A 24,952-nucleotide genomic window follows, 5' to 3' on the forward strand; every position below is an offset into this window, starting at 1 on the left:
GTTGGCCTCGGAATCCACGTTATATAGACTTTTTTTATGTATTTATATAAAAATATATATACAAACTGTAATAGTGACAACTAAATATGTCAAGATCAATGCAAGAAGTGTACAGCAGAAATATTAATACAACTATTTATAGAAAATTTCATGAAATAACATTAAAAGGTGGACAAATTTCAATCCAACAAATATACGTTTTGTAACATTTTTTTTCTGGCAAACAAACAAATTGTTATGGAGAAGTTGCCACAAGGTTTCAAATGTCCATGTTTATTTCTAAAATAATGTTATCAGAATTTTTTTGGAATTTCAGTTATGATTATTCATTTTTTAAGGCAACCTTTGCGAACATTTATACAGCATTTTTATAACAAATTCATAAAACAGAGACTCATTTTCCTACAACCTTTTTTACAATTTTCGAGGTCATTATTTATAGAAACCGACAATAACGTAACATTTTTGTAGTTAGGTGTAAAATGCTGACAAATGAAGTTTAGGTCAGTAGTCAACATTTTTATAATGAACAAAAATAATTTGTTTTAAGGATCGTTACAATGATATTAAGTTAACATTTTATATTTAGTTGTAAAATATTGCAGAAATATTACGTGAATATTGGTTTCTAGTAAAAAACACATCGTTTAACATTAAGAAAAAGTTGTAGCAATATTGCATGAAGCTTGCCTTACAAAATGAAAAATTATAACTAGCATTCGAGAAATATTATGTTAACATTATTTGGGAAACAAATACAGATATTTTGCAAGCTTGTCAACATTTCTGCAACATTTTTGTTGGTTGCTGGAAATGTTGGAAATGTTACAAAATGTATCAACATTTTCGAAACAATTTTTGTTGCTTGAGATTCTATACCTAAGAGGAAAACGATAATACGAGTATATCACAATAATGATATGACAAAGTGTGAAAATTTACATATATAAGTAAAAATAATTAATAATTACTTGTGTATGTCGGATCCGGTGCTCAACTAAATCAGCGCCAAGTAATTCTTCGTTTGCGCTCATTCTGATAGGGAGAATTTTATTTATTACCTATATAATTAAAATCAAGTCAATCATTAAATTTTAACTAATCCTATTTGAGGTAATTACAAATTATTTGATTGCTCCATCATTACCCATAATAGAAAGAACGATGAAATGAAGCTCCAAAGTGTCAAACATAATGCTGTTGCAGTTTGAATAACTAATAAATACCAACCACCACCTTAAAACATTTTTTTTCGATTATATACCCATGCGTATAATTTAATAAAAATATAATATGCGCTTATGAAATAATATAATATTTTTTATTTTTTATCAAATAATTTTTTAATGAAAAATGTATAAAATATTCTACTATGATAAAATTTCATTCAATACCTTTAAACAAACCTTTGCGTCCGTTGGTTGTGTCAAGAGGATGTGGATCATCAGCGAATAAGCCTATAGCAATGACGCCCCAAAAACCACTTGCACCTAGTAATACGAACATTTTTAATGGAAAATTTTTTATTTCACTTTTAGAATAGTAATTGTTATAAGATACTAACCATGTGTAGCTGATGCCCCAACTGGATCGTCAATGCCTATTTTATCCAATAACGGCATTGTAAAGCACGTTATAAATCCTCCTATCATTCCAATCAGTATTGATTCCCAAGCCTTGTAAAGGAAACATCCTCCTGAAATTTCAGTAATGCTATATATATATATATATATATATATATATATATATATATTTGTACAATTGGCATTTGTACAATGTCTGGCCAATATTCGATGAATCTTGATATAAAAATTGTTAATGCATTTTTATGAAATACATTTAGAATTTTTTTTGTAAGGATTCTGCAAAGTTTCTATATAAAGTTTTTTTAAATTTTGTTATCAAAAGTCACACTTCACTTAAAAGTTCACGAAAAGTTTCTGAAATGTTACAGTAAAACCGTTTTGGGAATAGAATTTTAGATTATAACGGGGTTTTGACCCAGCGCAGGTCACTCGTTATATAATTTACGAGGGAATTAGAAACAGCTCGGAGTGGGCCTCGTAATAGGCTGCGCAAAGCCTAATCCGGCAGCAACAGGAACGGCGTGGTACAGCGTCTGTCACCTTAGCCCGCAGAGAGCGTCATGTGGTCCTATGGGCGCTTTTGAGCGATCACGAAATTCAGGGGCGAGAGCCGGACGGAGCGGGATTGATTACGATAGGTAAAGAAAGCACAGAAAAAGAGAGCAGATATACAAAAGCATAGAGTTCACTACAGAGAATGGTACAGAATTAGGACGTAGCGTAAGCGGGAGAGAGAGCGACGAAAAGCTAGCGAGAGAGACACGCATTCGAGATGGTACTTACAACAATGTCTCGGCGTTAGCCCTGCAGGCGATATCCTCAGCCTCGTACGTGGCTCGTGAGGACGCGCAGTGTGCAGCTCGGGTGCAGTCAAAAGGTGAGCGGCCTTAAAGACTCGCACGCGTGGTCGCAGGAACTAGCCCACCCAAGACAATCTCTGCACTAAAACCTCACACCGAGTGAACACTCGCGTATTCGCAGGCAACCGAAATGTCAATGTAGGCAAACGCGAACTCTGCGACATGCGCGTCCCACGTCGTGTGTTTTTCTTCGATAAACGCACGGATCATGGTTTCGATCGTGCGATTTACGCGTTCGGTCGGATTACTCTTAGGCGAGTACGGGGCGCATGTCGCGTGTACCACGCCGAACGAGTCCAAAAAGTCGTCGACAACTTTGTTCTTGAACGGCGTACCGTTGTCAGACAAGAACTTTTTGGGGATTCCGAAACGCAGAAACACACGTTCCTTCAGCTGGCGCTCGATGATTTTCCCAGTAATCTTACGGAGAGGGACACATTCAATCCAACGAGTGAAGAGATCGAGAAAGATAAGCAAATGCTCGTAGCCCTGCGTGGATCGCAGGAAAGGGCCCATGGCGTCGCCGGACACGATTTCCCATGGTCGCGTAACGATGTGTCGTCCCATCAGCCCTGCTGGGGTGACTTGTAAGGCTTTGACCTGCTGGCAGATTTGGCAGTTCTTGACATAATGTCCTACATCGTGATGGATTTTCGGCTAATAATAGCGGAGGCTCGCGCGCTTGTGGGTTTTGTAGCGGCCAAGATGTCCAGCCGTCGGCTCTTCGTGGCATTCAGATAAGACCCGTGCTCGGTCTTCCTTCGGAATAACGAGCTTCCAAGCGTCGTCGTCGGTTCCGATGAGGTCGTCGACGATAGAGTCAGGCTTATAAATATATAAGTGCAGCCGAGCTGCTCGCAGGAAGGTTCGGGCAGGAGGTCATCCATCACTCGATCGATTTCTTGTCGTTGCTCCTTCGAGATCTCTTCGATACCCAAGGCCGCCAGCGACATCGCCTCCTCCGCATGAAGTGAGGAGACATTGGTCGGGACTTCCTGATCGCAACCTTTAATACTTATCGTGTTGGTTTCGGGATCCAAACACGCGGAAAAGGCTCAAACGAAGTCGCTTCCGAGGGTGCAATCAGCATCAACCTCGCTCAAGATGAGTACGTCGATCGAATGGGTAACACCACCTATCGTAAAGGGTAACTGTACATTACCAATGATAGGGACATAATGACCATCGACTGATTTCGCCCCGGGCCCCACATACATGTTGACGCACTTGTTCATCGCGGCAGCAATCTGAAGGGCAATGGGGCTCAAAACGGTGCGCGAGGCTCCAGTGTCGTACAGAGCCCTGCAGGTAAATGGACCGATGCTAAGCGTCAGCCACCATCTGGGGTACTTCTCTACCAACGCACTCGCCGCAAAACTATCGGAACGCGTTGGCGCTTCTCCTACGGGGGCATACCCGGACCTTCGCAGCGAAGGTCCGGGTCGCCATCGGAACGGTAGGGACCCCATCTACGCGTTCCTCTCCACGTTTTTTGGCGCCTCGATTTTTGAGCACTCGGGACAGGTGGCTTTGGTGTACCTAGGCCAGCTGCAGTCCCAACAGAGTAATCTCTCAGCATTAGGGCCGGGAGGCTTGCTCTTGTTTTTGTCCGACTTGGGAGTGATGACTTGGGAGTGATGACTTGGGCCCGACCGGTTCTTGCCGGACGGCCACGGCCGTTTACCCTTCCCCGTCTTCCCTCGCGTTGACGCGGCTGAGCCGGAGGTTTGTCATCCTTCGAGGAGCTGGCAGAGACAGACTCCTGTAGTGCACTCTTATGGGGGGGCTGGAAGCCCTTTCTTAGCCGCTGCCAGTTGCTGCCACTTTTTATCGAAAAACTTTTGGAAAGATTTCTCGAAGTCGGCCTCGGAGAAAGGGGACTTTTCTACCACAGACGCGATGCTCGCTTTGGCCTTCGCCGGTGCTTTAACCCTAGGCTGGTATGCCGCGTCGGGCAGCATGCTCTGTTCCGCGGAGGGGGGAGCTTTCCAATGCTCGTCGGACTCCGCGATCTCTACTTCCATTGCTTTAGCTAACAACTACGGCAACGACGTGAAATAGTTCTGAGTCTTTTTCAACTCTTTCTTCAATTTAGGCAACATATTATCGATTGCCAAATTGATCTGGTCTGCGATGCTCCACGGTCTTTCGAAGCGGCTAAAAATAGTATTCAGCGCTGCGAGGTAATCACGGACCGGTTCATCGGGGCCCTGTGTCCGCAGATGCGCTTCAACCGATATGTGGTTATACTTCCTAGATTTACTATAGGTGGATAGCGAGGCATCCCTGAACTGCTCATATGACGCCCACGTGGGCCGCAGCAAGCGGTACCATCGAAGCACGGATCCGTGAAACAGGGTGGATAACGAGTCTAAAAGCTCGTCTTCCGCTATTCGGTCTAGGCAGCAGTTTTCCTCCACACGCTCCAAAAATTCCTCGATGCTGATGTTGCCGTCTCTCGCAAAAGAAATCTTCCATTCCCTGATGGTTTTCCCTAGATTCCTAGTTGAGCTCATCGAGCGGGAGGTAGCGAGAAGTGGACTCGATCGCCAATTGGGGACACCGAAGCTTGAAGGCATTTGGGCTTGCGCGACAGCCGTTTGCTGCGCGCCATTCGCTTGCGAGAGCGGACGACTTGAAGGTGTGACCCTCTTCCCCAGCTCGAGCTTGCGGGGATGTGGGGGATCGCGAACTCCGCTTTCGGTAATCGCGTGGCCGCTTGCATCCTGTCGGCCGGTCTCACTGGTGCGGCTGAATATACTGTTGGCCCTGTCGCGTATTGTGTCATCTGCTGCTTCGTTGTCGAGCAGAAGATTCGTGCGTGGGAATTTAGATTCGGACTGGCTACAGTCAGGTCAAAGTCCGGATCGATGTGGCTATACGTGTCGCGAAAGTTGACAGTTTTATCTGCGCGAGTCGCGTTAAACCGTGTGCACTCGTTTTGTTGTTGAACTGTTACTTCTGCTGCTTGTAGTCTGGCGAGGAGGTTATTGTTCGCGGTCTTCAGATCTTTATTTTATCTTATCAGCTTGTCGTGTTCGTTCGACATAGTTTTTAAACAATTTTGAAGAACAAGAATTTGTTGAGCCTGTGTCCGTTCCGCTATCACTGCTTGTTTTAGCTCCTCGGCTGCTAAACGTGGCATTTGTTTTGGTTCACCGCAAGGCAGGTTAACCCATACGAGGTCTTCACGATAATTTATCGTACTTGGGGTGCCTGTTGTAGGTATCGGTGCTTCGTGCGCGCATGTTGTGTTCGTGTTGGCATGACGTGGTTCACTTGAGCCTACGTTTGCTACTGATACTGTGCACGGCGGTGTTGACTGCGATGTCGGCACGTGGGCGCTCGTAATTACCGCGAACGTCGGTGTATATGTGCGTACCGCGTCTCGCGTAAGTGTCTCGTGTGTATTAGCTGTCGTGAGCGACATGTCGCCGTTGTTCGTTTCTTCTATTTCTTGATTATTTATCATATCTTCTTCTGTGTCTTGATTAACGGCGTTAACGAGGTCTTCGCGCAATTCTCGCGGTAACGCGTCTGATTTTTTAAAAGTGAGACAAAGATTATTGCGCCGTGTTATCGTTTCGTGGTCCCACGCGTCTAAAGTTTGTATGAAGTCTTTTTCTTCGTAGTCACCTTGCAGTCGTCTATATAAGCGATTCGCGCGTTCGTACATCGTGCCGTCTGCCACGAGTTCAAGATTTTCCAAAACGTTATCTATTCTATCACTTGGCAAACTCTTAATCCATTCTTTAATGTGGTTGTCGATTTTTTCTTTTATAATTGTTAGGTCGGTTATATCTTTTTCGGCCATTTTTAATTTTTTTTTTCTACAAAACTGATAACGAAAAACAATAGTTTTGGAATATCCTGAAATAGTGGATATGAATTGTAGGCCGCATAACAATTTTTAAGCAAATACGCCTGATTGTTACCAGCACGCACAACGGAAAATGAATGTTGTTATGCTTGTACACGTACGTTTCTAAATACGAAGAATTACAACTCTCGCTCGCACGCTATGTTAAAATTTTAAGGTGCTGAAAACCGAGAGCCTTGTTTAAGTCGTGCGCTACGGCTAGCTTCTAAGCGTAAACAATTCTTTTCTCGTCGCGCGCGTCGCATTCCTCGGTGGATTCCACGAACACGCGCTTTCGCTATACAATTATAATTCGAATTTCGTAGTTTTCGTAAAAGATATCAAACCCATGTGTTGTTGGGCGCTATAATATAACGGGGTTTTGGCCCAGCGCGGGTTACTCGTTATGTAATTTACGAGGGAATTAGAAACAGCTCGGAGTGGGCCTCGTAATAGGCTGCGCAAAGCCTAACCCGGCAGCAACAGGAACGGCGTGGTACAGCGTCTGTCGCCTTAGCCCGCAGAGAGCGTCGTGTGGTCCTATGGGCGCTTTTGAGCGATCACGAAATTCAGGGGTGAGAGCCGGACGGAGCGGGATTGATTACGATAGGTAAAGAAAGCACAGAGAAAGAGAACAGATATACAAAAGCATAGAGTTTACTACAGAGAAAGGTACAGAATTAGGACGCAGCGTAAGCGGGAGAGAGAGCGGCGAAAAGCTAGCGAGAGAGACACGCATTCGAGATGGTACTTACAATAATGTCTCGGCGTTAGCCCTGCAGGCGATATCCTCAGCCTCGCACGTGGCTCGCGAGGACGCGCAGTGTGCAGCTCGGGTGCAGTCAAGAGGTGGGCGGCCTTAAAGGCTCGCACGCGTGGTCGCAGGAATTAGCCCACCCAAGGCACTAGGGGCAATCTCGGCACCGAAACCTCATACCGAGTGGATACTCGCGTATTCGCAGGCAACCGAAATGTCAGTCACAAAAAGTTAGTCACGAAAAGTCGGATAGCAAAAGATCGCAAGCACGTGTATAGCCGCTCGTTACACGTCCACGTGCTTCGAAGTCGCCGGTACAAGAGTGAGAGTCCTTATCGTGGGGCTTCCTCCTGCCCCCCTCTCCTTCTCGCGCGCGTCGCGCCGGCTTCCCGAATTCTCTCTCTCTAGCTCGCCCTCTATTAGCGCTCTCTCTGACTTACTTACCTTTGGCTGCCATACATATACATATCCTCATATGTATATATATACTTATCATGTATTTACATGATAAGTATACATATACATATGAGGATAATTATAATTATGTATAGAGAGAGAGACATAACGAGGGTCTAGCCACTCGTTATAAGATATTTCGAAGTTTCAAAAAAATGTTTGAATGAAATATTTTTGATAAATTTCTGGGATATTTCTGCGATTTGTTTCTTAAATTATTTTAGAAATATTTTACTAATATATTTTTTAAATAATTTGCCAATATTTTCAAAACATTTTCAAAAAATATTACAAAAAATTTTTCCTAAACATTACGGCAATTTCTATAAACATTACAATTATCTTTCATAAAATATTTTTTGTAATGTTTCTGTAAGGTTGCTGTAAACTTTTTAAATGTGTTCTAATGTTGACAAAATATTTTTCAGCGAAATCTTTCGACAATATTTTAGAATTATTGTAACTTACGTCATATGGATAAGATTTATTGAAAATAAATGATTTTTATACAGTACTTGGATCCTTTTGAGCATAATATCATATTTCACAGAAATTTATCGGCTAACGAGTCCAGGATTTAATTTATCTTCCTTTTCAGAAGAAAAACGAAGTAAAAAATTGTTTTGATATATTAAATGGTTTTAATAAATTCTTATAATTTAGGATGGAAAAAGAAGTTCATGGTACGATTAGGTTTTTAGAAATAACTCTGATCAGAAAAAATAACAAAATAATCACAAATTGATATCGAAAAGCCACATATTCGGGCTGTTTTGTTTACTTTCATTCACACCGTCTACTTTCAAAAAAGAGATCAATTATTTATAACTTTGTAATACTTCAAATTATATTACTGTTCAAACGCGTACAAATTTTCTAATATATTTGTTTTTAACCTGCATTTAAAGAGAATTTGAACTCAGTAATGCGAGGTGTGTTCAAAAAGTAAGGTGAATTTTTAAATTGGTCGGGCTACGTAGATTCGATCATCGATATTTTTTTATTATGTTGGTATACATGTCCCTCACATATGCTCAGAGTTTCAGCCAGTTTGAATGTTTACTTTTTTTTTTGCGAGACAGAAGAACTACTCGGCTACCTAAAGCGCATTTACTAAGTTTTGGGTTCGTCTCTGAAGCATAAATATTCGTCCCATTTCCGCAATAAATATCGCAGTTTATGAGAAACCCATTGACCGTACATAAAGCCCACATTTTTATCCTAAAACGATCGGGTTTATTTTGTATGTACTGCTTCAAGACCGTTCGACCATAGAACTTAATCATCATCTCATCAACGGATAGAGCTGTTGAAAAGTAACCAAAGCATTTTATATTCTTTCTAAAAATCTCTAATGGCTTTCGGACACGCCAAGCTCTGTCATTTGAGTTACCATCGCTATCTTTAGACATTTTAATTTTTTCTTTGATAGTAGAATATTTATTTCTTGACATAGCAGCAGCTACAGGTTCACAACGTAAAAGTGGCAGTCTGGACCAATAATCCTTTTGGGATTTTCTGCCATTGAACATAGATGTAATTAATATCCCAACGAAAACATCTAGCTCTTCAATCGTAAGATCATATCCATTTTCACGAGTAGCATCAACAATAACTTCCTTCAACTCTAAAGAAAAAATTAGTTGAAATAGATCTACCAAAGAAGAATCGCGAATTTTATTTTGAACATTTGTTGGGAGCAATAAAGCATTATCAGGAGTATCATTGATAACACATTCACCATCCACCCATTCATACTCATGGTCTGGTTCTAATTTTTCTTGGTTCTCACCATAAGCGTCCAAAACTTTACGATAAGATATACCAGGAACATCACCCGATAATTCTGAGTACTCGTGTAATACATTTTCATCCTGAAAATCTGTAATAGCAGCATGATCTGCGACACCTACTTCTTCAGATTCAACATCCGAATCTGACTCGCCGGAATAATCGGCAGAAGGAAGAATGATTATTCGAGAATTTTCATCTTCCTCAACACATACATTTGATTTTATTCGAGACGATTTCCTTTTTTTTGCCGTACTCGACATATTTTGTACACGGCAATGTTCAAAAAATTACGATAAAAAGGAAAATCTCTTTCAACTCCTATGAGCAGCACTGTTCAAGAAGATAAAAAATGGAATCGACTTATGCGTACTCTTATTATTTTCGGAAATAATGAAATGAAAATTTTTCAAAGAACATAGAAAAAACGATAATGATTTCGCAATTCTATTCTCTCAAAGAAAAATGTAGTAAAAATCACTATTTAACGATTAACGGTCAAGTGACTTTAAAAGAATGAGTCTACTGTATTACAAACTGTACCCTTTAGTCAAACTCATAATCTTATTGGGTAACTCGCTTTTACTTACAGAGTAAGCTTCTCTGTTCTGCTAATGGACGGCGACCCAGCGGAAGCCGATTAACATATGCATGTATATACATATATATAACATGTTTATGATTTTTTTTCTCGAAAACTATCAACTTTTGGAAAAAATTAGAAAGAACAAAAAATACTTAGAATTCATCAAAAAATACACTGAAATTTTTCCAGAATTTTTTATAAATTTTTAAAAATTTTCAAAAATCCAAAAAAAAAATTTTCAAAATTTCATGAAAAAAAATCTGAAAAAATTCCAGTGTATTTTTTGATAAATTCTAAGAACTTTTCATTCTAAGCATTTTTTCAGAAAAGCTCATAGTTTTCAAGTTATAGCATCCTGAAATTTTTCAAAAAAATTATCACTTCGGACGCCATTTTGAGAACCGCCATGTTGGATTTTCGATTTTGTACCCCATATGTCTTAAAATTTAGGACTCGAGGACACGTTTCTAGCTTTAAAAAGATGTGCATCTTTATCAATTTCTTAAAAAAATTTTGAATAAAAAATCTTTTTAAGTTGAAAAAATCGCTTTCTTTTGCAAATATTTAATTATAACTTTTTTAGCAGTGACTTTAGACAAATTCTGAAGCCATATTCTGAAAGAACATCAAATTTTACGTCGGATATGATGTGTTGGAAAATTTTTTTGGTGCAGATAATATGAAAAATAACTGCATGAAGATTCGTTGAAAATTTAGGACATTTGGGCCTTAATGGGTTAAAAAAACAATAGGTGTAAATAATTTCATAAACGCTTAGATATTATCACAAAATTAATGAATAGAATACAAATTTAAAAAAAAAATTTTAATATTTCCGTATATATTACATCGTTTAAAAGAAAAAAAATTATAGGGCACACTAAAGCAAAATATTATTTTAGACACTGTTAGTTTTCTATGTAATGCGTCACTTTCATATTACTTACAAAGAATAATGTTACATATTACTCCGACAACGAAATCTTAAGTTGTTCAAGAACGCTAATTATAATACTGATTGCTCTACTGACAAAATTATGAAAAATATAAATTTCATAATAATTGGCAAATCATTAAATAATTTTTCTTTATGATTCAACGGTTACAAGGAAATCAAAAATATTTAGCCTTATATGATAACTCTCACAAACGAACTCAATATGTGAACAAAAATCTATTACGTCCTCGTCGTTGTCCTGGATAACACTAACAATAGCTTGAAAAAGATGGGTTTTGAGGATTGCATATAGCTTTGGGAGATAAAGTAATTATAAGATGATGGTGCAAGCAGATTAAGCTATTTAGAGCCAACGAACTCATTTTCTAATACAAAAATAATTGATTAAACTTACTCCACCTAGAGTTAAGTGGGTTAGCCTGCTTAGGGGTTCGTAGAGATGGTTTATTACGGTTGTGAGGGTTTGTTGAGGTAAAGTATATCAGGGTTAAGATGGATTCGCCTATTTATGATTAAGATCTTAAATTCTTTCAAAAAACAGTCGATTGAACTCGCTCTACCCAGGGTTAGGTGGGTTAGCCTGCTTAGTGGTTCGTAGAGGTGGTTCATAAGGGGTTGTAAGGGCTTATGGGGATGAGGTATGTCAATGTTACGGTGGGTTAACCTCTCCATGGTTGAGATCTTAAGATCAGTAAAATATTAGCACTCTGAAATCTGCCCGAACCTTAATTCGCGGCCATCGAAAAGCACAATGCCAAAATTTAAATTTAGCTCGGTCGATTAAGCAGCACTGGTAGAATTTGAAGTTAGATCAGATATTCTGTCTTACGAGTTGCGGGATCTATGCTTGATGTAGATGGCCGTTATTTCTCGTTAAGTTATTGGCAATAAAGTCAAAAATTCATTTGAGGCGACTGTGCATAATATAAGTTAAAACGTTTAAAAAAGTTAAAAAAAACTAATTAAAACTGAAGTAGCATATATCACCTGTCCTGTTAGATAAGTTTACCATGATTTGGCCAACAATAACATAGTAATGGTGCCGCAGCCACCGTATTTCCCAAACCTAATCCCCTGTGACTTTTTCCTGTTCCCAAAACTGAAGAGGCTCATGAAAGGACGACGCTACGCCAAGATTGAGAAGATAAAGATGACATCGAAGGAGGAGTTGAACAAGATCACAAAAAATAATTTTTTCAAGTGCTTCGAGGATTGGAAAAAATGTTAGCACAAGTACGTTATATTCGAGGCGTCTTTAAATTTTGGTAGGGATCTGCTTCCAGCAAAGATGTTAAAGCGCGATATTGAAATAAAAACACTAATTGTTAAGGTAGATACCAAAGCATGGGAAGATAAGTTACTTCGTTTGAATGTACATTGCGTGACTTAGTAGCTAGACATATCGACGAGGCACAGAAAAAGCAAGAGAAATACTACGACAAAGGCTCTACAAGCGGCACAACAACAAATCGCGAGCGTGAAGGTGAATCGGTGGCTGGTCGTCTGCCGACTCCCTTTTAAATCTACTTATTACCATCAATATTGATAACAATTCCGCCGTTAATTTGGCCGACGGGATAGCAGAAAACGAAACGTGGTTCACGAGATTGCGGGGACGACTTCGGAAAAACCGTTTAAAACTCGGTATAATCCGCGCGTTCCTGCTATTATTTAGCAGATACTCTCTGCTCTTTATTGGCGCGGGGACTCACACAACTCGCACGCTCTCTCTCTCTCACTCTTTCTCTCCTCTTCTATCTTCCGCACCATCTCGATCACTCCATCTGTTTGCTCAGTCCGTATACCGCACTTCGAACACAAAAGCCAAGTATGAGTGTGTGTATCGTACGCACACACTCTCAGCCTGGCGCGAAACGCGGACATTGGCGGGAGCCAAACGAACGAAATCGGCCTAGCAGAGATTCTCCATTACACCGAATTATATTTTAAATTATAATAATTGCGCAATTCACTTGATTTCAGCCCGCCGATGGTACATGACCATGAAGATAAAATAGAAATCATGCAAGTGAATGGTAATGAAGAATTTTTAATAAATCTTTAACAAAATGATACAATACGAACATCTTCTCTAGAAAAACAGTTAATAATTCAATTAGAAAAATTAACGATGTTAAAATATGAAATAAATTTATGTTGGACTGAGCAGTACAATGCACTGCATAGAAGGCATTGCTTAGCAGTACAATGCACTCTTTGAAATTTTGATCAATGCTGAGTTATGTAATTACAACTCAGCAATTATCGGATATAAAAGCTCTGAACTCAAGCGTCTAATTTTAATATGTATGTCTGTAATGCCACTCGTCAAATATATTAAATACCGATAAGAATTAATAATCCCTTTTACTCATACCTTATTTCAACATGGTAACAGAGCGTGATTACAAAGGAAGTTTCTGTAGTTAAAAAGTGCCAAAGGATAAGTAATAAGTTCAAGCAAGCATTGAGGAAAGCTACTTGATGAATATTGAAGATAAATACTGGTATGTACAAGGGAAAAGTCCTGGATAGGCTTATACAGTTTCAGAAGAAGAATTAATTGACTACGTATGCAAATTCAGAATAGAAACAGTGTTAAACTTTGTTAAAATTGATGATCTTAGCGTGCAAAAACACCAGAGAAAAAGAAAAATTAAAATAGTACCGAAAGCGAGATTAATTGAAATTTTGAAAAAATATAATGAAGTTGAAGTTTATAGCGACTTGAAACTAGATGACTTAAGTTCTGCTTATGGGACACTTCACACCATAAGAAACTAGGGTAAAGTCTATCTTTCCTTAAGGCAAATTCAAATAATCATAAATATTCATTTATAATTTTATTTCAAACTTAATATTCATAAGCATTTTCAAAGTTAAAACGAATTCTTACTCATTAACGCGACAGACCACGAGAGTACGAACAATATTATAAATAATAGGTGATATTAACATCACACAATAAATGTAAAAGTTAGAGAATTTTTAGAGGAACAAAAATCGGTAGTATTGTAACTTATTTTGACGTAAATGGAACTACCAATAAAATAAAAATATCCCATGTATTTTATGTTAAGGAAATGGATAAAAATTTGCTAAGCGTTACAAAAATAACAAACAAGTACAAAATTATTTCTGTTAAAAATTCTTCCAAAATTTATAATAAGCAAAATAAGATAATTGTAGTAGCTAACAAAGAGCGCGGATTGTATAAAATAATTAGTTATTTTAGCGGAAAAGAATGTTACAATATCAAGAAAAATGAAAATAATATAACACAAAAGTAAAGATATCACAAGATTTTTGGTCACGTGAATTTTAAATATTTAGAAAAAATGTGGAAAGATAAACTAGTAGATGGAATGCCGAAAATTTTAGAGTCAGTATTTTTGAAAAGTGGCACGTGTATTCAAAATAAAATGCATAATTTACTATTTAAAAATAATAGACATCCAGCAAATGAAATTTTAGAAATAGTACATACTGATTTAAACGGGCCGCACAAGACAGTGGGTTTTGATGGTTCACAATATTTTATAACTTTTATTGATGATTATTATTATAAGTATGCACTAATATATACATTAAAATCAAAAACAGAGATACACGATTGTTTTGTTGATTACGTTAATAAAGTTGAAAATATCACGATAAAGAGAATTAAGAAATTGAGATGCGATAATAGGAAAAAATACTTGAATAATGATGTATACAAGTTCGTAAGAGAGAAAGGAATTTATTTAGAACCATGTCCTCCATATGTACACGAATTAAATGAAACGGCTGAAAGATACGATTGAACAATTATGAATTTGTTTTGATGTTTATTATTTGGAGCCAAAGTAAGTCGAACATATTAGCCAGAGGTAGTAAAAGCCGCCGCATACTTGAAAAATAGAACGATTGCAAACACAATCGAGAATAAGATACTTTTCAAAATCGTATTCAAAGGCAACCTGATATCAGCAATTTGCGAAATAAATGGAAATAAAGTATTTGTCAGAGTGCCAGAAATTCAACGAAATATGAAATAGCATAGAAAAGTATTAGAAGATTTATACTCACCAGTAGCTAGAGTACAAACCTTAAAATTATTATTGTCTTACTGTTGTCAAAACAGATTAATGATTATGCAAATGGATGTAGAAACAGCTTTTTTAATCAGTTACGTTAAATCAGAAGTATTTGTGAAACGACCATTAGATTATGATGATAGAACAAATAAAGTATATAAGCTTTCAAAAAGCCCTGTATGGTTTGCAAGAAAGCCCAAGAGCTTGGTACGAATGTTTTGACGATCATTTTCAAAAATTGAATTTCGAAAAAAGTAAGAGTGATTATTGTTTGTATACAAAAAATGAAAAAGTTGATGAAATCTATTTGATCTTGTTCGTAGATGATTTGTTGATCTGCGGAAAGAATAGAAAAGGACTAGAAAGGGTCAAAATTGAATTATCAAATAAATTCGCCATGAAAGAATCAGGGCAAGTGAATACTGATTTAGGCATCAATATTAAATATAATATTAAAAAGGATAAAATTACCCTAGATCAGATCGATTATATAAATTCATTGGCAAAGAAATATAATATTTTAGAAACAAAATTACACCATATACCCATGGAAGAAAATTTAAATTTAGAACCTGCACAGGTAGCATCAAATAATCTTAATTATAGAAATATAATTAGGGCATTATTATACATAAGTACAAGAATAAGATTGGACGTGTGTTATAGTGTAAATTATTTGAATAGATTCCAAAACTGTTATGATAAAAAAAAGAAAAAAAATTTAAACTGACTTGTATAAGAAACTTAAGAGCAGACGTAATAGATTATTTTATTGATGCTGACTGGCCTGGAGATAGGAACGACAGAAAATCAGCGGACTGGATATGTAATTAGAATATTTAGAAATGTTGTATATTGAAAATCTAGAAAACAAAGTAGCATTACTAAATCATCAACAGCTCAGAATATGTAGCTTTATCAGAATTAGTTAGTGAAGTAAAACTTATTAAAAATTTATTGAAAGATTTCAGAGAGAATATAAAAAAACTGATAAATATTTTTGAAGACAACTCTGGTGCTATACTATAGCTAAATTTGGAAACTTGACCAAAAACTTAAAATATATAGAAATACATTACCATTTTGTAAATGAATACTATGAACAAAAAATCATTAATATTATAAAAATCGATTCTGAAAACAATAATGCAAACAATGACAAAACTTCTCGGACGATGCAAATTTGAAAAATTTAGAAAAGAATTACGAATTTTGTGATGACCATATAATATAAATTTAAGGAGGTGTGTTAGAATATGAAACAAATTTATGTTGGACTGAGCAGTACAATGTACTGCATAGAAGGCATTGCTTAGCAGTACAATGCACTCTTTGAAATTTTGGTCAATGCTGAGTTGTGTAATTACAACTCAGCAATTATCGGATATAAAAGCTCCGAAGTCAAGCGTCTCATTTTAGTATGTATGTCAGTCACAGTCATGACGCCGAGCGGAACGGAGCCGCCCAACGGGTCACTCCTTAAGCACTACAAATATCATCCTAATATAAAAGTGGGTTCGGTAGTTGGCATAGTTTGTGGAAATTTCTATCACACATCAGGAATAATGGCAAAAATAAATGCTGGCAGCTTAATTAAAATAATAATCAACTCTCTTGTGATATGTCAAGACCATACATACCTGGTGCTAACCTCCCAGGTACCATATAGCACACTAATAGAAGAAGCAGAAAAATTCATAGCACAAATAAAAACTATAAGTAGAGAACAAATTAGACAAGAAATACTAAACGAAATAGGGCATGAAAAACAAGATTCAGATGGTCAAATTATGGAAACAACTACTTTCGAATATTATGATGAATTACATTCATTAAAACTAGAAAATAACTTATTAAAAGAACTTTACAAAGAAACTAAAGAAAAGAACGAATTACTGCAAGAATTGCTCACTAAAGAAAGACAAAATAAAACGAGTAACAATTTAAAAAACACATATGCAGAGATTATTTCAAAAAACAAACCTATAAATAAAAGAGTACCTCGACTAGTTATAAAAAATAATAAATAATGATAATAATTCGAATTTAGAAAATACAGTAACTCATTATCTGATCAAAGACAAAATAATACAAACAAAAAAAGTAATTTCTAAAAACAAAGATACTATAATTACGAGTATTAACTGTATGAATGAACAAAATGTTAACAAGTTAGAAGATACTTTAACTAAAAAACTCTCCAAATCATGTAAACTAGAAAAAGAACAAATCAAAAAAACAATAGTCAAAGTCACAGGTATATGTAAATCATTCATAACTAATGAGAAAGATGGTGAAATAGATGTAAACCAAAGAAATTTTGCTAATTATAAGGAGAAATGTAAAGTTTTACATATTTACACAAACGAAAGAACAAAAACTAGTATAGCAATACTTGAAACACCAACCAATTTACACAAATAATATACCAATTTATACAGTTTACACACATAAGAGAAAACAAAAATAGAATTTTCATAGGCTATCAGAATTGCAGGGTTTTGACATTATTAACACAAACCATGTCACTAATGCTCCAGATTTTGACATAGTGCAAATAAATGCAGAACCAATGCCATTTATATGAAATGCGCTGGCAAACACTCAACAGATAAGTGCAGTTGTGACACATCCCAGTGTCCGAATTGCACTTTTAACAATATCAAATTTAAAAGTAATTATGATGTTAGTCTCTGTACGAATGATAGCCAAAACTGTGAGATTCTTAAAAACAAAATTATAAAATTTATAGAAATAACAGACTACCCAATGCAACTTGGTTATCAAAGATTTTTTGGTAAAATTGTGACACTGATGATTAAAAATCTCACGCGTTATGGAGAATGGTAATTCTCACGAGCCATGCAAGAGCCCGTGCCCAAGCGTCGTATCACAAATTATTTTTAAAGGGGAAGGTAAGGGAGGCTCTTTCGCTCCTCTGAACGATGACGATGGGCCTCGTCACTAAATTAGCGTTTTGGGCTTCGGTTTGAGAGGAAAGGAATGACAGGCGCACACAATGATCACTCACGATAACCGTTAACAATATTTATTCTCGACATTTAACAATAAATAGCGACGACGCGAGTTCACGCGTCGTCCTCAACGCCGCGTGCCTACGCTCGTGCAGACAATCGCACGGGGGCACGGTACAAAGATTTGAGAGAGTACAAAGGAGGGACTTGTTACAATGGCGGAATTCGCCGTGTTCGTGGAAGATCGCGATCACTTTGCCGACGCGTCGCGCACTCGCAAATATAGAGAGAAAGAGAGAGAGAGAGAGAGTGAGACAACCTGACCTGGCGAAGGCTGCTGGCAGGAATCGCTGTTGATGCTGCTGGCAGAAACTGTTGCTGGTAATTCCGCTACAGGCCGGAAATACTGCGAGACTGCTGGCAGGCTCGTGGCAGGCTCGGATGTGGATTCCTCGATGCTAAAGTCGTTGGAAGTCCTCTTTTCTTGCTACAATCTACTCGTCGTCCACTACTTCTTTGTCTGATTTAGTTCTCTTTCACATGCGCATACTGGGCCGTGAAACGATCCGTCTAACTCTGAATCTCGGCTCGAATTCCCTCCTCTAATCGTTCGCGCGTCGGCTCGAGCAACGTCGGCTGCATCGCTCTCGCCGCGGGTCACTCGCGTTCGCTTACTCTCTACTCGCGACGCGTCATTCTCTCTTTCTTCTTTTTGTCGCAGCCGCTCTCGCTCCCAATTGGCTCCTAATGACGATGCCCGGCTCAAGTATTGGTCCTGAAATAAAGCGGTGCAAGCATCGGTATCGGTTCGTAATTTTCCAACGCTCGCCAGGGCAACAGCGAAGAAGCGAGGCTGCGAGAGAGAGAGAGAGATTAGATTAGATTAGATTATTTCTTTATTGCGCCTTAGGGTAGAAACCCTGTCTGGCAAAGTGAATACACGGTGAAAACTTGATATGTACTTGTGGAGATATAAACAAATGATAGTTAAACAGTATCTAAGTAGTAGTAGTAAAGATACACAGGTAGATAACAAGAGATGTAAAATTATGATAAAATAGATAGATAACGAATAGTAACAAATAACACGGTATAACAAAGGTAAAAGCTTAAAACTTATATATGAACGATACGTGCCGTGCTATACTAGCAAGTGCCAACTTATAACTAACTTAAAACTATACAAAGAAATGCTGTGATAACAAGGTAAATTAGACTTACAATAGTACAACGTAATAGGGAATCGCAAGGGAGAATAGTAGGGGAAGAAACACTGGGACACTCAGCCAATGAACCAAAGTCGTAGTTGTAGAACAGATCCGGCAGGGAAGTCATGACCGCTGAAACGGGCTCTGTCAAGTGTTTGAGGGACAAGAGAATACGAAGAAAGATCAGGTAGCGGTAGGAATCCCTCGACTGAGGCGACACCAAGCCAGTTTATAGTCTCCAGATGAAGAAATACTGAGCGGATCCAGGTCTTAAAGTCGTCGATGCGATCAGGATCGAAGGATGTTACACTGAGGGCATTAAGGAGACGCTGGCCAAGAATTGTGAAGGAATTATTGTAAGTTTCAGTGCGTGGCGCTCTATACTCGAAGGCCATTGCTGGTAGACGACGAGAACGTCGAACAATCACTTCATCTGAGAGAAGAGAAATAGGTTCAAGCAAATAAGACGGTGATCTCCTGGCGATGGTGGAATACATGAGGATAGCGAGGGCCCGGTGTCGCATAGAAATAAAAGAGATCCAGCCAAGCATAAGCCTGTGGTGTATGACATGAGAAGAGATAAGGTTATTTGGGACATAAGGAATGAAACCAGCAACGAAGCGAACACAGGAGTTTTGTAGTATTTGTAGCTTTGAAATTCTCTCTTTATCGAAGTGCATATAGACCACTGGAATATATGCTACGTGTGGGAAGACTAACTGCTCAACAAGATTCTTCTTAAGGTTGCGTGAAAGAGAGTGTTTGTAAAACCTTAAGGAGGCGAGAATTCCATAGGATTTTCTAGTGATGGATTTAACGTGATCCTGCTAGTTAAGTGTAGGAGTGATAATTGCTCCTAGATTCCTTGTTGACGTGGTGTACTTGATAGGTGTGCCATTAATGAAAATTTTTGGAAGCAGATCAAGGTCGATATTGCGTAGATACTTATCAGTGCCAAGGATCATGACCTTGGTTTTTAAGAGGTTCAGGGGCATACCATTTGCCAGGGCCCAATCGGCAATAGCTTGACCCCCCCCCTTGAGCACGCCGGATATTGTCCAATAAATCACTTGGAGCACAATGTAAGTAGGCCTGAATGTCATCAGCGAAGCACATATAGCTAAGGTCAAGGGTAAGAGAGGACAAGTCACTGATATAGATACTAAAGAGGAGAGGACCAAGGATACTGACTTGAGGGACGCCGGTACCAACGTGAAGCCAGTCGGCGATCCTGCCACCACTATCAATCACAGCCTGTAGACGATCCGCGAGATAACCAAAAAACCAGTTAAGAACAGAGTCAGAGAGATGAAGTTTCCTGAGCTTGAATATCAATTTGTCGTGAGGAATAACATCGAAGGCCTTTAAAAAATCAAATAGTAGAAGTATGGTGATTTTATAATTGTCGGAGGCTCGTCTGATGTCGTCGAGAACTTTGAGAAGAGCCGTTTGTGTGCTGTGATTCCTAGTGAAGCCGGATTGATGAGGATCTCGTAACCCATGTAAGTCGAGATGCTCACAGAGTTGCGTGTGAACTATACGCTCCAGCACCTTAGAAAGCTCAGATAGCCTGGCGATGGGTAGAGTATCGGAAACTACCTTGGGTGAAGAGTTTTTGGAAAGAGGAGTGATGAGTGTTCGACGCCATGCTGATGGAAAAACACCGTTGGTCAGAGAGTAGTTAACAAGATGAGTGATTTGTGGAAGACATGTAGTGGAAGAAAGTTTAATCATCCTACTAGAAATACCATCGTAGCCAACACTCTTAGATGATGAGACATTGATGACGTCGAGAACCTCTTTGGTGTTGGCACGCCGAAAATCGAATTTAGGTATATTACCAGGGATATTGACAGGAGATACCAAGATAGAATCGAAGGCACTGCGAGCGAGGGGAGGAGAGGCGTTCACAATATTAGCGTAGTGCGAGTTTAGGACACCTGGTGTGGAGTAATCGAAAGGGGATGGAAGTTGCTTCTTAGTTAATCCAAGATTTTGGAGTTCACGACTTGATACTAACGGGTCAGAACCTGGACGGAGTTTTTCGGCAACGTAACTATTTTTAGACGCACAAAGGAGTGAATTCACCTTATTCCTAAGGGACTTGTATACCTGGTGATCATCGCAAGAACCAGTAATGAGTGAGGTTTTGTAGGCAAAATCTCGACGCTTCATGCAGTTTAGGATATCGTGAGTGACCCAGGGTTTATACTTCCCCCGAATTACGATGGTCTTGACCGGTGCAACGGCGTCGAAGGAAGAGACCAATGCGCCAGCGAGTAGCTGCTCGAGACTGTCGATAACGGCCAGTGATGCGGTTAAACCAGAAGCAGGTGAGGAGACCGTGTTAGAAGGTGGCGATTGGAGACATGCATTGAGCTCAGCAAGATTGATAGAGAGGGAGTTACACAGACTGGTTGAGCAGAGACGAGTGAGCTGTCTGGACTTGATCTCCTTGGTAGTTGGCTTAAGCGATTCAGTAGCATAAGTAATAGAAATGAAGTCGTGATCATAGATAAAAGGTGCAGGTGATTTAAAGAACCTCGACACTGCATTAGTGTTCTTAACAATGATCAGATCAAGAGTTGTGTGTGATGGAGGGTGAACGCTAAAACGGTGATGAGTAGGTTCAGTTGATACGACGTGGAGAAAGTGGGTGTCAAGTAGTTCTCGCTGCGCGATAGTTTCGGAGAGAGTTGGTAGCATCAAGTTTGAGTTAAAATCGCCAGCAACTATAACATCATTATACAAAGGCAGATAAGTGGACAAGCAGTTGAAGAAGTGTGTGGGAAAGCAGGCAGCAGGACGACGATACACTACTGCCATAACGAGTTTCATTTTACCTGTGTTGACTTCACCAATAATAAACTCGGGTGAGTTGTCGTAGATGGGATCGGAGTTGGCCAGTAGATCAAATCTTAAGTGTGCGCGGATATAGAGGCCGACACTCCCACCATGCTTACCTAATCTATCAAGTCTGAAGAAGTTAAAATCCGGCAATCGCAAATGGGAGTCAGGTATATCAGGCTTTAGAAATGTTTCAGAAACAGCTATAATGTCATAATGAATAGTTGAGATGTGGGACTCCAAGAGAGCGAAATGCGATGCCGAATTGAAACGGTCGACGTTAATGTGACCTATAGAAAGCGACGATATAGAAGGGCGATTCTTCGGTGACAGAAGGAGTCATGCCACAGGTTTAGTAGAGGAATTACTATTGGCAACCTTTTTGTTGAAGGATTGCGGCTTAATGAGGTTAGAGTTTGGTCTAGGAGGTAGCTGCTGATTTTTGGATTGAGTAAGATGATAACCTGTTGACGAAGAGTTGACTTGTTGAGAGTCAGATCCTAGAGAGCTAGATCTCGGTTGGGTAGTAGCAGAGTGGGCAGTGCTGTGAGCAAAGCCAAGTGGAGGCTGATGAGCCGGTATAGAAGCAGTGGCTTGCTTTACAATACCGTAACCCAAACCATTTGCGTGTGGATCCGGAATAGATGACGGCGGAAACAGTGAGTGATCAGTGGGCATTGATTCCTGAAGAGATTTTTGAGGCTGGATTTGCCGATGAGGCTGATGAGAATTTGGTTGTTTGTCGTACGGTGGTTCATTTCGACTGAAATGAGTCGGCTGTGAATGCTATGATTGCTGTGATAGGTGAGAACTTTGCGACTGATGTGAGGAGTCAAGCTGCATTTGGTCGTGAGAATTTTGGTCCGAGCTCGTTGGAGTAGGCTGGAGATCAGCTAGCTCTTCGAGAGAGCAGATTGGTATCGGCTCAGAACGTAAGGTTTGGCGCATATGAATAATCATAGAGGAGACAAATGGACGAGCATAACCCAACACTCTGCTACGTTCGGTAGCTCTGACTAGGAGGTCATGAAGAGGCTTGGGTAGTAGTTGACGAATGGAAACTGGGTTTCCCCCGCCAGCCCCAAAGATACTGTAGGCTGATTTGCCCCTCAACCTGCTAGCCGATTCAAGAATAAAGTCTCGAATCACTGTAGAATCAACTCGAAAGACCAAGGCGCAAGTGGTAGGCTCGTTTGTAGCATTTGTAGGGAACGAATTTCTTTGTGGTAGCCAATTACTTGTAGAGATGATGTGAGATCTGACCGCAGGACAGCCCATGGCCTGAAGGAGTAGCAGCAGTGAATCATCGAGATTCCGAGTAAAGTGATTTGGTATACCGAGTACCAGAAGTTCTGCCTTGTCCTTCAGTCCCACCACACGCTTGAGGCTACGAACCTCGTGTATAGTAGCCCTAACATCATGATGGTTTTGACACAAATCCGTACGAACCTCCTCTGTAAAAGGTGTAAAAAGATTGTCTTGGTAATGTAGAAACCAAGAGGGAGTCGAGTCGTTAGTGGTTGACATGGTGTAGGACTGTTCGGCAGTTAAGAGTGGTAATACTATAGAATAGAGTCTGACTGAGAGGTAGACTTTGTTGGACTGGAGAGGGTACGAAAAACACGTGGTGTAGCCGGCGAGCTTATGTTAATAGTAGTTGACGTCGGTGGAGAACGCTGGTGGACGGGCAGTAGAAACTGAGTGGTAATTGCGTCTATTGGACGAAGTTGCTTAGCAATGCGATCGAGTGGTTGGGCCTTACGCTTCCTATTAGCCGATACAGTGTGAAGGGGCGTGGCTTGGGAGGAGCTGTCTAAGGCAGTATTGTCGGTGTGTGCAGTGGGTTTGGCAGATTCGGCGCAACCACAATAAAAATCTTTGCCGTGAGAGAGCGATCTGGTATCAACGCAGGCCGCGTGCGAAAGTTTAAAGCATTTAATGCACTGAACGACAGTATCAGATTTTCTCGATAAGATACGATCGCAATAAGCACAAATAACCATTAGAGAGTAAGTAACGTTGTTACCTCCAAGTGCGTAGAGGTGGCGCGCCGCGTCGATACCGACGGAGAACACAAGTGGTAAGGTAATATCGAGAGACGAGAAAAAAAAAATTCGAATCTGAGCGCCTAAGAAGTGCCAGCCTACGAGTGCGAAATATGACAGCGCAAAAGTATAGCCAACGCAAAAATAACAATATACGCAGAAAACATGAATGTGCAAGTCATCGCAAATATTATAAATGCACTGCCCCGAGGTTATACTAAAATGCACAGTCAACACATGAAAAGTGTAATGATAAACAATGCGACAAAGACACTACACTATTAAGCTGCAACAATGTTGAGCGCAGTGATAGACGAGACGAAATGTACTAAGAAACAATCTTGCGGTGAGATCAAGACGCATAACGGACACGCAATCAGGAATAAATAGTAGAGCTGCGATGCTATGAGTTTCTTGGGCTTCGCGTTGCAGCGGAGATTAATCTGCGAGTTGGCAAATGATAAAAATCGCTGAAGGTGGTTGTTGTTTAGAGATGTTGTTGTTGTTTGTTGTTGACGCTTGTGTACGTGTAGCAGGCGTTGGAGATGTCGCTGTGTTATTGGTAGTGCAGAGTTGAAAGATTGGCCGGTGAGAGTACGAGGTTATGTTGGTGTAAGAAGCAATGCAGTTTTCGGGCACTAATTGCAGCTCAAAGTGCAAGTTGATAGCTGAAGCTTGTCGGTCCGGTGAAACTGCACTGTCTGAGAACAAATTTTGCTCGAGAGCGAAACAATGGTATTAATAACAACACAAAGAACGAGAGTCGATGTGAAGTACGTGCGACACCTACCAGAGAGAGCGAGAGAGAGATAGATAGATAGATAGATAAGCTTTATTGAGCCGTGGGGTATAACTGCGTAGGCTATGAGCAAAATACAAAGCAGATACAATAAGTTAGAGCGCAGTAATAGGTGATAAGATTATACAACTAAATATTAATTTAAGATG

The 24,952-nt window shown here is 39.4% G+C and overlaps 1 protein-coding gene across 1 annotated transcript in view; it reads right to left on the reverse strand.

The window, feature by feature from the left end:
* Nucleotides 1-873: 873 nt before the first annotated feature.
* LOC131675237 (putative ammonium transporter 3) overlaps nt 874-24,952 on the reverse strand; it is a 61,748-nt gene continuing 37,669 nt past the window's right edge. The window contains exons 4-8 of the mRNA XM_058954143.1: nt 1,565-1,696; nt 1,395-1,490; nt 1,148-1,236; nt 972-1,061; nt 874-879 (exon numbers count right to left, since the gene is read on the reverse strand). Of these exons, the coding sequence (XP_058810126.1) occupies nt 874-879; nt 972-1,061; nt 1,148-1,236; nt 1,395-1,490; nt 1,565-1,696 (413 nt within the window). The remainder of the gene's footprint in view (nt 880-971; nt 1,062-1,147; nt 1,237-1,394; nt 1,491-1,564; nt 1,697-24,952) is intronic.

Source organism: Phymastichus coffea, unplaced genomic scaffold, assembly GCF_024137745.1.
Source record: "Phymastichus coffea isolate CEN01 unplaced genomic scaffold, Cenicafe_Pcof_1.1 PCOF00017, whole genome shotgun sequence".
Lineage (NCBI taxonomy): Eukaryota > Metazoa > Arthropoda > Insecta > Hymenoptera > Eulophidae > Phymastichus > Phymastichus coffea.